The sequence below is a fragment of the Rhipicephalus sanguineus genome, chromosome 4, assembly GCF_013339695.2.
Source record: "Rhipicephalus sanguineus isolate Rsan-2018 chromosome 4, BIME_Rsan_1.4, whole genome shotgun sequence".
Taxonomy (NCBI): Eukaryota; Metazoa; Arthropoda; class Arachnida; order Ixodida; family Ixodidae; genus Rhipicephalus; species Rhipicephalus sanguineus.
This window is the reverse complement of record NC_051179.1, coordinates 64,500,413-64,516,027: the sequence shown is the minus strand read 5'-3', so window position 1 is coordinate 64,516,027 and position 15,615 is coordinate 64,500,413. Positions and strand designations below refer to the sequence as shown.

At 44.6% G+C, this 15,615-nt stretch overlaps 1 protein-coding gene across 1 annotated transcript in view; it reads right to left on the bottom strand.

Annotated features, from left to right (window-relative positions):
- LOC119391262 (scoloptoxin SSD14-like) overlaps window positions 1–15,615 on the bottom strand; it is a 50,125-nt gene that overhangs the window by 18,641 nt on the left and 15,869 nt on the right. The window contains exons 3-4 of the mRNA XM_049415216.1: window positions 11,051–11,148; window positions 9,596–9,806 (exon numbers count right to left, since the gene is read on the bottom strand). Coding sequence (XP_049271173.1) covers window positions 9,596–9,806; window positions 11,051–11,148 — 309 coding nt within the window. The remainder of the gene's footprint in view (window positions 1–9,595; window positions 9,807–11,050; window positions 11,149–15,615) is intronic.

Below are 15,615 nucleotides of genomic sequence, written 5' to 3'. Positions count from 1 at the left end.
GTCACCTCGCTCTTTTGATTAATTAAGTTAGCTAGTTCAACTCTCATAATTGCTTCTAAAATTGTTGAAGTTTAACGTCCCAAAACCACGAAATGATTATGAGGGACGCCGTAGTGGAGGGCTCCGGAAATTGCGACCGCCTGGAGTTCGTTAACGTGCACGTAAATCTAAGTATCACACTAAACATTTTTACACCCTTAAGGGTGTAAATCGGTTTGTCGCCAGACGGACACCCTTAGGGTGTTATTGACTACACCCTTCAATTAGGGTGTTTAACACCCTAAAGAAAGGGTGTTCAGCAAAAATTTTATGGGGTGTTAGGGTGTTAGCTCGTATTAACACCCTTTTGTATGGGTGTTGGAAGGGTGTACACCATTCATTTCGCGTCATGTGTAATGGCCGAAACAGAAGCTTTAGGTGGTCACAAAGGGCGTCATGCATGTGTTCCTGCAGATGTCATTAATTCGGGGTGTACTACCGAATTTGCACAAACGCGTCTTCATATTGGTTTGGCAAAGGTCGTGTTCGCATAAGGAGGGCTTGGTTGGAAAGACACCCCGAATTAGTGAAATCTGCATTGATCCATGCATAAGCCTCGTGTGTTCATCTGAAGCTTCAAATTCGATCATCACCCACTTGTGCTGCATATTAAGGATCATGAAGTGAAATCAGAAGTAGTGCACACATATAAATATGTATATACATCATGTACGAGCATATGTACAAAGCAATGCTTACTATGGCTTCCACATCCAGTCAAACTGGTCTGCAAAACAGAACACTTGATTTTGAAAACAATCTAAAATATTTATTGTATGCTGTGATACAGAAAGATATGAAAAATTGGGAAAAACAGGAATGGGTAATGATCACACATTTTTTACGTACAACAAAATTTGCGTGTTATGTGCACTTTGACAACAAACATAAGCTGATCGAACCTGCCAGTGAGGGTGCCTGATACTTGAAAATGATTTGTTAAATTAAAATAATGAATTCCTTATTAAGATGTCCTGAATAGTCAAAAAATCTGAAACGTTCTTACTGCGCTCGAAAACTAACAACAGACCTTTGCATTATATCAACACTAAAAATATAATTCAAGCAAACAGATGCCGAAAATAGCCCGTTGTACTAAAAATTGCAAAACTTAAACGGGCGCTTTCATACAGCAAGCCGTTTCATTGTCCTTAACAGAAAATGTTCATGTTTGACCTCGAGGTAGGGGAAATCCGCAAAACCACAAGTAGATGCACTTGGAACCACTGTAACACCACTGTCTAGTTGATGCAACATATGGCACCTCTGAAATACCGCTGTCAGTTGATGAAGCACAAGGGATTGCAAGAATGTCACCCTGCATTGAAAAATAAAATGCATTCTGAGTGTGTACTGCATATGCACCTTGTACTACAGCGCAAACACAATCGTAAACACGTTCCCGCTATTTATTGTGTCCTTGTGTGTTCGAGCACTAATACAACGTGAATGCACACATACTTCCCCAGACCCTTTCGCTACAGAATATTGTTCATTAATGTCCTGTACACTGCAGAAAATTTAGTGCCAGTGTAATGGCATGCATAATTAGTTGCGCAGGGAACAAACGGCAAAGGGAATAAAGCTGATGCTATGAGCGCTACTGGTCTCCCTGTGCATTAAAAAAAGAAGGCGCACACAGTGGCGAACCTTTCCTACAGCTGCTTCTGTTTTACGAGCTGGAAAAAAACTGTTAATATATGGAGCACCTACTAGCTCTGTGATCAACCTAGGCGAAATATTGTGCTGTAATAACTGTCATATACGCAACAAATGAAACCAACAGACAATAATAGGCTCTGTCTAACAAAGAAACTAGCCCTCGAACAACTACTTTCCTTTAATAACAATTATAGTTGTGTACTTGATCGGTAGTACATAGGTGTGTGCATCTATTCAGAATTTCGAATACGAATCAAGTATTTCGATAATATATAAATTATTAGCATATTGGGCTAAAAAATGTGAAATCACGCTTTTTGGAATATTCGGACAAATTCGAACAAATGAAGACTTGAGTGCTACGCATTCATGTCTTTCAAGTAAGATATCACTAACACGTAATCATTCTAAGCCTGCTAAGGTTAAAATGTAATTGCGACGAATCGCCCCTGTCTTAGTGGCTGGCCATATGCCTACCGGTTGGCGCATGTCGCGATCACGATTTCTCGCGTAAGAATTAACCGCGTCCCTCAACTCGTGATATGGCCGACGCCACGCAAAAGGTCTTTCGTCCTTTGGGAAAGCGAAAGGCCTATCAATAGACAGATTTAGTTGGGCGTCCGCAAGAACGTACGGACGCAGCCTGCCAGCCATTTCCTATGGCAGACTGCGTCCGTACGTTGTTGCGGACGCTCAACTAAATCTGTCCAATAAGTCTGACTTCAGCGCGACTGCATGCGGCAACGCCGTTACAGATAAACACCGGAAAGCACAAAAAACGTGGTTACGGCCATCTATGAACTTGCCAGTACGGCATAGCCCTATAACCACAAGAAAGTGAAGCCATCGCCACAGCGCTGTTGTGTGCGTGCTGCGCGGCTTAAATAGGTGACGAGCCAAACGCGCCTGGCCGCCATTGGCTGCCACCTTCGTTCCTTGTGATGAAGCGCGAAGTGCGAGTCCGTCGCGGAAACTAATACAGCTGGCCCTCGCAAGGCCTTTCGCTTTCCCAAAGGACGAAAGACCTTTTACGTGGCGTCGGCCATATCACGAGTTGAGGAACGCGGTTAATCTTTCCGCGACAAATCGTGATCGCGGCATGGGCCAACCGGTAGGCATATGGCCAGCCACTACGACAGGGGCGATTCGTCGCAAATTCCATTTTAACCTTAGCAGGCTTAGAACGATTACGTGTTAGTGATATCTTACTTAAACGCGGCACCTGCGCTCTGATAGGAGAGGAGTGCGTACGAAGAATATTCTACAACAGGGGGTCGGCAAACTGAAGCCCGCGGGGTAGTATTATGTGGCCCCCCAAAACAACGTCAGGACCTCTCCCCCCCTCCTCTTTTCACTACCTATCTGAAGGTCGACATGGCAGTTCTGACCTCAAATGGGGTTAGACAAGAACAAAAATTGCTTGCAGTTGGCATTACAACGATTGTTTGTAAATTGCAGCCTTAGGAGATGCGTGCTAAACACAAACGTGATTTCTATTCCAGTTTTGCACGTCATTGTTCGTTCCACGAATTTGTTTGCTTTGACTGCAAACTGTCCATTACGCTGAGTACATGGGCCGTCAAAATAAGTTGCGCCGCGCGCGATAGAGGCCGAAAGGGGAGGATCAACCGGTTGGAAAACGTGAAACTGCACGTGTCAAAGTTCATGATGTGTGTGTGTGTGGAGGGGGGGGGGGGGGGAGCGACACCTGAAACACCGAAACAGCACAATGCAGAGAAAACAGGAACAAGCAGCGGCAGCGAGTGTTTCGTTTACTTAAGTTTTGTTCATATTTTTCTTGTTTCGTGTGCAGCTTAACACGGGCGTTATGAGTCCCAAAGTAGCCCAACTGTCGACCCTGTTGCATTATATAACCTAGGTAGGTGTCCCGCCGCATTGTACGAGCTCAGGCAGACATTCACTTATATCCGAGTATTACACACGCGCTTTGAGGTATAGTGACAAAAAATTGGGGAACGCTTAAGCTTCGCCTTTAAGAGTTGAACGCGATAGCGATATCCTGCCCCTAGTGCGCACTTTAAACACTACGAGTGTTTAACAGAAGCGCGCACTAAGGTGTGTGCCTCATGTAATGGGTAGCATGCTTTAAACCAGGGGCAATTATGCGCGAGAAACGTTTTCGAAGTTGCGATGCACCCACTACGTGGTCTTAAGGGAATACGGGCAGTAATGTGTGTGCCTTTTGTAATGGGTGGCTGTCTTTAAAACACAAGTTCGTTATGATATTGACATGGTGTGACGCCCGATGGCAATGTACGCTTGTACCACGCAATAGTACTGCGATATTACATCTGGTACTGTGACACCTGTATACAGGACGCGTATTTTTGGGAAGCATGAAAGTTACTTTCCGTGCAGCTCTAAGCAGAGGCGTGGCTGTGTGGTAGAACACCTGCTTGACACGCAGACGGCCTGGGTTCGATTCTCACTCGGACCCAACGTTTTTATTATTTATTTTATTTGCAGCTTTTTCGATTTTTCGGTCACGGACAAGATGATGATTTTTCGCTCACAACCAACGGTGCCGACACCGACGACGGAATTTCTGCGATACGAGCTCTTTAACGCTATCGCGTTAAAATGGCTGTGCGCAGCGGTCCACAGCCAAATGTAACATGAAGCGCGTAACAGCCGCTGCCCGACACCGCGGTCGGCGCACTTTCGACGCTGAAACGATTCGCTTCACGAAGACCGAGAACAAGGCGCGGATTCGAAGCGCGGCCGGCGCGACAGCAAACAACGAAAGGACGAAGGAGTTCAGAACGGGTGCTGCGCCTGCGCGAAATTCGTCGCAGGCGGCAGCGGCCGCCAAGCTTCCCTGTTCCATTTAGCAGTGAACCGCTCCGTTCATACAATGACATCTCACACAAGACACAAACGCTAACCACAACAACATAAAAGAGAAAACAGGTACTCGCCTGGAACATTCGTGATGATAAGATCCCATACCGCCAACAATGGCGTAACAATGGAACGGCTGAATCTCGACGTATCCATTTTCGACAGCGTACAGCCACTTTCCCCGAGAAGACGCATGGCTAACGCACAACGTAGGGGCGACATCTTAGATCACACCACGCGCATATCAATCACAGCTGCACAACATATAAGTTAACACATCGCTGTATGTACGCGAACAAAAACCAAACTATACCGCACAACCACAGCGAAGCGAGAACGAACCACAGCGCGGCCAGCGCGGCTTCCTCTGGCTTCCAGGCTAAGAGCACCCCACGTGATTCTACGCGCTATCACGTGGCTGCCGACCGTTTTCATCGCCGGGAGCGCTAGGAGCAAATGAGGGAGCGCACAGCCTTGGCTTCCGAGATGGAAGGTGCGCCGGGTGCGCTATCTCGGAGGCGATGGCATAGTTTGTAAGAATGGCAGACTGGGCGTGTTGGTTTAGCATATTTGAAGTGTAAGGTGCGGTAACGACGACGGACAGTACGCACACGCTTGTGACAGCGCGTGATGGGCATATAAACTGTGCTGTTTTCGAAGTAAACATTGTTGAAAGTGGCGCTCTGTGTTTGTACTTTACAGTTCGAATACGATGTCATAGCGTGCGTAGTTCTCGCTCTTCGTCTTTTCTCACCCTTGAGCAGTGGGATGGGAGTTGGCAGTGCGTGCGCCGTGCCGTGCATTGAGCCATCATTGGGTTTACAGCATATGACTTGCACTTATTGTCATGCCGTAAGTTTTACGAGCATGCGTGGTCATGCATGCGCTGCGCTAAATCGGCGCAGCATGTGAGGCGACATGTATACATGCATGGAGTTCGTGGTGTCCTACAACTCTCTCATGCAAAGGTGAGCGCAGGGAGGGGGGGGGGGGGGGCGCTATTACATTAAGAGCACCATTAAGTCCGTCGAACCTCTCGCGTCATCTTTAATGCGCAGGGTTATGGCTGCGCATGCTCTTCGACAATAATGTCAACCGAGGACCTTCGATGGTAATACGAAGCGCAATTTACCTCATACCTTTACCCCCAGTGGCCGTCGGGAGAAGCACGCCATCGCTTCATTTTCATTTTTGCATCCATGGTTCATCCATGGTTGAGCTTGTTATGTTCCTTTCGGACTCGACAAAGTGCAAGGGGGGGGGGTGCTGCAGTGAGACTTGCCCCCCCCCCCCCCCACTGATGGAGAAATCTGAGCACGCCTATGTTCTCATTTTCCTCGTTCGGTAGCAAGGTGCTAACATTATTGTTACTCATGTGTGTCCCCGTAAGGTGACATTGATTTCCTTCCGAGTCTTTGCTTACCTTTTCCAAGTGCTTCTGTGCGGAAATCATTAACGTGGAGAAATTGTGCGGCCAGTTTTTGGCATGGTATATGGAACCGATAATTATTTCCCTGCAGGTTTCCCTTGCATGGATGAGTGGTACGAATTCGGGTGTCGAAGTGTTAGCTTCCGTAATGTTTACATTAGCTGGCTAATTAGTACCACAAGGCAAGTGTCATTGTGTCCCATCTTCTTTAATGAACCTCAGTGAGGCCTCGGCTTACTCTAATGTTTGTGGACGAAACGTTCATATCACAGATACATTTTCCACTGCACGCGCGTAAACAAGTGGGTCGTGAAACTTTATGCATCAGTGTGTAATGCATGCATAATTACGTATGTCAGAATTGCGTGCTCTATGTTGCATACATTCCACATGTACAATTGTACTATATTAGCCTATATCCTGGTCTCTTCAAAGTAATTCTTTTTTTGTCTGTCTTATTGGCTAAGTGAACAATTAAAAGTGTTCATACCGAAACTTGTAAAGTGTTCATGCCGGCGGGATGTTTTCTGTCCCACTTACAGCTTTTTACCCAGAAAAGTTTTGTAATGATTTTAACTTTTGTTTTAAATTGCTTATACATTTGTATATGTGCCCTCGTATAAATGTTCATGCGGTTGATATGTATAGTGGAAAATATGAAACGGTAGGGCACACCTCGAGCCTGTGCAAAAAAAAAAAAAGTGTTTTCTGATTTTCTTTACATTTTCTCGAGTCTTGTAGTATTTTGTGAAGCAACGATACTTCGTCATTTGTCTATGGTATGGTATGGTAAACTTTATTGAGGTACTGCAGGGCGTGTCTCAACACGCAGCGGGCCGCTGCCACGTAGGGACCTTATGTGAAAATAAAATATCACGAGAATTAACACTGTGCCAATGGCTCCACCATTTCCTTGTTTCCGTAATGTCACTGACATCGTAACCTTAAAAAAGGCAGTACAACAACAGACGCATCGCGCAATGCACGCGATTTTAATATGCATGCATGGATGCAGCTTACTGCTTCAGTGTGCGTCCTTCACTTCTTCCATTAGCACACTTATGAAAGACATTAACACCCTTTTTCCGCGCACACCCTTCTCTTAGGGTGTATATAAAGAAAAAAGGGTGTTGTGCAATGGAAAAGAGGGTGTTAATGTCATTAACACCCTTTTACACCCTTAAAGGTGTAAAAATGTTTAGTGTATACACGGGCCTCAAACATTCTCACGTCTATCGAAAATGCAGCCGCCGCGGCCAGTCTCATAATTGCTTGTATAATAAGTACCGCGACGGTATGTGCGCTCTGTTGAAACGAGAGTTCTTGAACTTGTAGGACTATATATATATATATATATATATATATATATATATATATATATATATATATATATATATATATATATATATATATATATAGTTTTTGTTTCTTATTGTTTATCCAAACAGCTATGTGGAAAGGGGTGGGGGTAGCCGTCACCAAGCAATGGTGACAACTTCTTCATTTATTTTATATTTCAATACACAAAACCAAGTACCTTGGGATATTTTTAAAATGTACGCCTTCTCGGTTTACAGAAGTCACGACATGTCACGACAAAATTCACTCACTACTGAATGTTCTCGCCCTAAAAGCTTTTCACGCGCATTTTCACGAACCCGCAATATCAGGGACGGTTAAGCGCGCGACGGCATAGGTCAGCAACCCAGCATATTGGACGTTCTCTGCGTCACTAAGCGAAGTGATAATTTGATCTCACTTATTTGTCGCATGATCTTTATGAACAACGACGACACAATTACGCGCAATTCATTGCATCTCAAATTAAGTAATACCTACGTAATACATACGGAGTATTGTCTCTAATGCTTGTTCTTTGGTAATATTGCGATAAAGTCAGTGGCATGAGGTGAGCGTTACATGCATCAAAGTAAATAATAAAGCAGGATGTTGTGCAGGACTTATAGATACCTAGATCATTTTTCTTATGTAACTGCGTCACAACCCTATCAAGCGCATCCTATACGCACTGTTTTGATGATCCAAGACAGCAGTATCCAAGACAGACAGCAGTCTTCGATTATCAACACGATGCCGAAACAATATGTCGCATCGTTTCTAAAGCCACTCTGCGCTAAAAATCACAATGACGTCGGCTTTTTCTTTTTTAACATCTGGTTTTTCATATTGCATATCATCGTTAAATAAATGCGCGCACAATTTATTTGTGGAGCAGCAGCGTAGGTTTCCTGCGACTCTTATCCAATATAAGTAACCATTCGTTGGCTGGTCATTGCGCATTCCTGGCACTTCTAAGCACTTAAGCACTTTCTCTCGTATTTATTTTCGGAACTTTCTTTTTCTGAGTCTATGTTTTTGAGAAAAGCAGCTTTACAACCTAAAGGACGCGCGATACCAACGGCTCGGCACGCATCCTCCCTTTGATTACGTTGTTTGCACTAGTACTATACTGCGCTAAGCATTGCCGAGCAGTGAAGTGGGTGTCCCTTGTAACCTGATCCTCGAACGTTCTCGAAGTTAAATAAAACGTCATATTGAAAACCTGGGTTTCTCGGTGTGACATTGTGCGCTGCACGTTAATCTTGCTATTGAGAAATTGGTTTGGTTTGAACTAAGCATGCTGTAGTTCTGAGGAAAGTGGTTTAACTCCACCATAGAGTTTCCTAACAATACGCTAGATGGAAAACTGGTGCTAGTGTCTGCGGGAGCTGCAACGCATGGCGCTTCAGCCAGCATGGGAATGATGGGTAGTTCGTGGACTTGTTTAAGCTTAGTTCTATCGGCTCGCATTGGATCCGTGTGGCCTGAAGCCGCTTTGCCGCAAGACGAAGTTCAGCAAAAGTTCAGCAGTCGGACTTTCCCTCTCTGACCTCTTTAAGCTGACCAATTCGAATCAGCTCACGAGGCTCACAAAGGACAAATCTTTTCTCGAAAACAAAGGCCAAAACGCAGCAATAAACAAAGCCACAAGTGCGTTCGAAGCCGCAAGCACGAAGATCAGGCAAATTAATGTATACGCATCATTCCTATGGTGGCTGAACGATCGTAGCTCCAGAGTTTCCCCCAGCAAATATTGTAGGAAACTCTATGAACGCGACCACTCCACAACCGCAGTTTTTCTTTCACGCCATCACACAATAAAAAAAATTATGAATAAATGGCATGCGTTCGTGAACAAAATAATTAGAAACCATACGACCGAACGATGCAATAACCTAATGACATTATCTGTAGCATTATCTGTAGCACTGGATGTATAGGGCAGATCCACTGAAGGGCCACAATAATACTTGTTATTCTGGGGTACTCTTCTTAGGAATATATGCAACAGCGCTCAATAAAATCATAGCGGATAGAAATAAAAGTTTCTTCATGACATAATTTCTTTGTTATATTAAATATATCTCGCTATAACATGATCTTTTTTGTTTATGATCAAAGTAAAAAGTTCTAGATCGCACTTAAGGCCACCCTAAAAGATAAGAGATCCCACTTTTCGTCATTTCTTACTTCATTTTGTTCAAACGGGAGACAGGAAAACATATAATTGGAGAAGGGTATTATATAGTTGAAGCTATTCACCATCGCGGATCGCATGGTCCGTCGGCGCAGGTGAACATGTACGGCGCTTCGTAGCACAGGGTGTAAGGTGTGTAAGGTCCTACTGGGAACCCTTCATTGGCCAAGCGAATGGCGTCTTGAAAGAGCGCTTTCCAGGGAAGCCTGCCACGCAGACGCTCGTGCAGCTCCGCGTAGCCGCGTAGCTCTCCTGGCACGGCTATGGACAGACTACCTGCAGAATATAGCAGATGAAGAGAGCGAACGAGAGAGAGTTAGTGAAAGATAAATGTTTGGATGTTAGCCGGTGAAGTCACCGTGGCAGTGCTGGTTAGTGTAGGTACGATGATTACGGCGTCTGTTGGCGTCTACATTGAAACGGGATGGTGAGAAGTAGCCACCCAGCCGCTTTCTTGTTTCATATCGCAGTGTTAGTTCATTTATTGCAGTCCGGAATCCTAGCTGTGTCTTTTCATTTTTAAGGCGAAAGCCTCAGATGCCTCATCAAATGCGAAAACCAATCGGCGCCCCCCTCGGCGGCGTCAACACTAGTGATGCAAAACATCATCATCACGTGATGACGTCATCATAACTTCACAGATCGCCAAAATTTGTGACGTCATCATGACGTCACATAGCGTGACCACATGGTGACATCCTAACATGACATCCATCTTAGGTGAATGTATCAGGGACCCTGTGAGTTCTTATTTTATTACATTTACGCAACTCTCTTGTTTCTAGAATGCACTGCTAGGTACTCGGGTTCTATCAATCTAATATCTGCCTTTTTTTCCACCAGTTCACCCAACGTCTTTTGCTGATTCCAACCGCTGAGTAGTCATTACTTTCATCCGCTTTGAAAGCCGGAGCCCCCTAAAAGATGGGCGCCTTCTAAGGGTCTCGTTGGGTGAATGGTCTTTCATTTCGTTAGAACGTGCTGAACAGCTTCAGGACTTTTGTAGCAGCAGACACATGCCTCCTCATATTACGATTATTTGCTCCAGTATGTTTTTGTCTGAAGACAGCCATTCCTCAAAATAGCAAAGCGCCGCCCCTTGTATTACCATAACCGTCAACTCTTACGATATTCGTTTAGCCACCTCTGAGCTCTTCCTTTATTTCCATTATTCGCGTCCAATATTACATTTATGTTACTCTACCACGTCTTCTTTGATATGAATAAGAGAATAAACGAATTTCGATGCCGTATATTTGTCTATGTACGCCACCGTTGTATCGTCGATACTTGGCCAATCCCCCAGAGTGAATATGAGCTATATATGAAGTCGTCATCATCATAAGTCATCGTCATCATAATGATCAGACCACAGTTTTGCGACTAACAATTTCTATTCGATACTCAACACGCAATTCTTGTTTAGTATACAGTAGTACCAATTCTAACCCCCGAAACACATGCGCACACATGCATTGCACTCAGACTGTGCGAGTAATAAAATTTCGTGCATTCATTACCCATGAGGGAAAGCGTAGCGTTTTCCACGAACATGTCCTTGGTCGCAGCCTTGGGAGCCTCTTCGCGGGAGATCAGCGACAGGGCCCGTCTTTCACGCCTACATAGAAGCGAGCGCATTAAGGAAGGTTGCGTTCATAGTATCCATCCGCAAGGTGAAATAACCGCATGGCTGTTAAGATGAACAATGAAAGTTTATTTCATAGATGAACTACGAAAATTTTCTGACTCTTGCCGAGGTATTTCTACACCTTCATGCATGAACTACGAAGGTGCAGAAACACCTTGGAAACCATCAAGAATATTTTCATGCCGCAGCGCGCACGTGGTTTTACTCGATAGAGAAAGGCAGCGATAACGAAAAGCGGTGGCGCTACATTCTAACGTGCAGGGAGTGCCTCGAGGCACGCGCCCCCGCTTAGAGTGGTGTCAGCTTTTGAAAGGGCAGGTGCTGCCTCCTCGGCCTTCGCGGCGGCGTGGCCGCCATTTTGAATCCTCCGCCCGGTCACTAGTGCGTGGCGTGCGTGCTGTTGTTAGGTCGGTGATCTTTTCCCTCCAGTTTTATGCGCTCGCTACCGTCACCATGTGACGGTAGTTCGTGACGGTGTTGCGTGCCGCAGTGCACTGATCATTCCAGGAAAGCTGGAAGCTGTATAGTTGTCCAAGATACCCGAAAAGAAGGCTTCTTTGGACAGTAAAAATCAAACGTGACAAGTGGCATCCGACGAACACATAATCCATTTGCAGCGTAAGTTTCCAGCCGGTATTTCGAATGGACATGGAAGCAAAACTTGTGCCGGTGTCAACCTTGCGTAAGAAATGGACACACTGATATTATCTGTATACCTAAAAGATTTTGGTCGCCGTTTGCATGAATCCTTCATTTAACTTCGTAAACAATCCTTACGGTACTTGGTTGGTCCCGCATCTGCCTTTGATTTTTGGTTTCGCTATGTTCTGTGATGGGAAATGTATCATGGAATATATTATGCGTGTTTGTCTGCAGATGATATCCTTCTTTTTTGTTCTGATAATAATTATTTGTGGGAATTTACGTCCCAAAGCGACGATATGATTACGAGAGACGCCGTAGTGGAGGGCTCTGTAAATTTTGACCATCTGTTGTTCTTTAACGTGCACCTAAATCTATGTACACGGGCCCCTGGCATTTCAGCTCTACCGAAATGCAGCCGGGATTCGATCCCGCGACCGTCGGGTCAGCAGTCAAGCACCATAACCACTAGAAAACCACGGCGGGTTCTCGTTTTCTATATTCCTTTTCGTGCTTTAAGTACGCCCTCTGTGCTGGTCTGATGCCCATGTGTGGTGTATGTGGGCAGTAGACTCTTTTTTATTCTTCACTGTTTCTGTGGTTAAAGGTTACCTTTTCGTCCCGTCTTAAATCATTACGCAGGTGCTTTTTTTAACCATTCACGATTTCTGTGAAGTGGCTAGTGGCAGTCCTCAACAAATTCTGCCATGGAGCGTTTCATCTGTGCAACTGCATGTGCCAGCACAGCATTAATGCGCGCAAATAAATGACGTGTACACTGGACATTAATAGGGGGAACACACACACACACACACACACACACACGCACACACGCACACGCACACGCACACGCACACGCACACACACACACACACACACACACCACACACACAGGCATGCACACGCGCGCACACACACACAAACACATGCACATAAATTCAATATTTAAATTCCTTGAGCAAGCAGTATTTATTTATTTATTTATTTATTTATTTATAATGTAAGCTCTGAAGGCTCATACAGGAGTGCGCATACAAACGGTACTCGCGAAGCGTCTATACAAAGAAGACGCATGAAAACAAGACAGCTGGCAGCATTGTGTGCAGTAGACACGCCATATCAGTAAAAAGATACGAAACAAAGTTTAGTTGTGCAATCAGTACCTCATGGAAAGCCAGTTATTACAATAAGCCTCGGTGGTATAGTGGTTACGGTGCTCGGCTGCTGCCCCCAAAGTCGCGGGTTCGATCCCGACCGCGGCGGTCGCATTTCGGTGGAGGCGAAATGCTAGAGGCCCGTGTACTTTGTGATGTCAGTGCAGGTTAAAGAACACCAGATGGTCCAAAATTTCCGGAGCCCTCCACTACGGCGTGCCTCATAATCATATCGTGGTTTTGGCACGTAAAACCCCAGATATTACTACTAATAAAAAAAGACAAATAAGCGACGCAGTAGATCGGCCGCACAAAATTCAAGACAATATTAGAAACACTCAATGACATGTGCATGAAATTGGGCATGCAAGAAAAAAAAGCTGCATATACAGAAAAGGAAAGTGCAGTTACAAAAGAAAGGAGGAATGCACAGATACTGCACGTATGCGAAGTTTTATGGCATACTACACAACAACGTATTCATCGTTCTGATAAGGACTCAAGGTACAACTCGAGTACCGATACGAATGCGTCCACAGATTGTAAGGAAGAAATATCAGCAGTAATGATAAAGAAGCTCTCATTTCATCTTAGCAGGATATTTGCATTATACTGCCCCTCGGCACTTTATCCTGTGTACAATATTTATGATGCCATTAATAATAAACGGGCAAAATGTTTGTAAGCTTTGCAAGATAAGCCGCCTTAACCGCGCTTATATGTAGCTCCGCAACACTAAAATATGTGTGTTAAATACACATATTGCTGAAATTTATATAAGTACTTTAAAGGATTCATTGTGCATTTGGAATGCACAGTTTACGAGGAAATTAAGTAAGGCTTTAGACTTCACTCTGTCGTTTCCGGCGTAAGGAAGATGATTTGTTTTCAACATAACAGAGTCTACGTCTACCTTTAGCGCATAACACATCCACAGGCCTCAGCTTGCATGAATTACAGGCTCCCCTAATAAGCATTTAGGCAACAACATAATTAAAAGCTGTCCAAGATTCAAAAAGAAAAGAAAAATAAAAAAATCGGCAGATCCCACGCACTGTGAGAATCGATGTAATGCGAAGCAGCCAGCAAAGAGCTGCATACATCGTCTTGTTTGTCTTTGAGCCAAATGAAATCATTCATGCCATGGCATCTAGTCCACCATATATCGCATGTTTGCCATGCACGCATGCGTGCACAATCTAGTATACACCATGCCAATGAAACGCATATTCTGGTATATACAATGCATGACCTGTCGTTTATGTTCATCACGCACTCGTGTCATGCCATACCAATTTTGGTATATATCCAGTTAACAAAACGGCCGGAAGCGCACCATGACGATGACATGTAAATCATACCGTACATGACATGCATAACACGATTCGCATGTTAAGACCTCTCATTTATCATTTATGTTCGTCATACAGTCACATCGCTCAATATCAGTTTGGGTGTATATCAAACGAGCAAAATGGCCGCGAGTGCACCATAAGTATAGCATGTAAATCATGCCATACATGACATGCATATCATGGTTTTTCATGTTACCACCTGCGACTAATGTTCATCATACAGTCACATCGCGCAATACCAGTTTTGGTGTATATCAAGCTAGCGAAACGGCCGCGAATGCACCATGAGCGTGGCATGTAAATCATGACATATATGACAAGCATGTCATGGTTTTCATGTTACCACCTGTTATTCATGCTCTTCATACAGTCACATCGCGCAATACCAATTTTGGTGCATGTCAACCTAGCGAAACGGCCACGAGTGCGCCAAGAGCATGGCATGTAAATCATGTCGTACATGACATGCATGTCATTATTTTCATGTTAGCACCTTTCATTTACGTTCGTCATACAGTCGCTTCGAGCAATACCAATTTTGGTTTATATCAAGCTAGCGAAACGGCCGCGAATGCACCATGAGCGCGGCATGTAAAACATGACATACATGACATCATGTCACGGTTTTCATGTTACCACCTGTTATTCATGTTCGTCATGCAGTCGCATCGCGCAATACCAATTTTGGTATATATCAAGCTAGGAAAACGGCCGCGAATGTATCATGAGTGTGGCTTGCAAATCATGTCGTACACGACCTGCATGTCATGATTGCCATGTTACCACCTCTCAATTACGTTCGTCATGCAGTCGCGTCGCGCAATACCAATTTTGGTGTATATCAATCTACTGAAACGGCCGCTAGCGCACCATGAGTGTGGCATGTAAACCAGGTCGTACATGACTTGCATGTCATGATTTTCATGTTACCACCTCTCACTTACGTTCGTCATACGGTCGTGTCGCGCAATACCAATTTTGGCGTATAACATGCAAGCGAAACGGCCGCGAATGCACCATGAGCGTGGCATGTAAATCATGACATACATGTCATGGATGTCATGGTTTTCATGCTACCGCCTGTTATTCATGTTCTTCGTACAGTCACATCGCACAATTCCAATTGTGGTGTATATCAATCTAGCGAAACGACCACGAGTGCGCCATGAGCGTGGCATGTAAATCATGTCGTACATGACATGCATGTCATCATTTTCATGTTACCACGTGCCAGTTACTTTCGTTATACAGAAATGTCTCGTCATACCAGTTTTCGTATATATCCC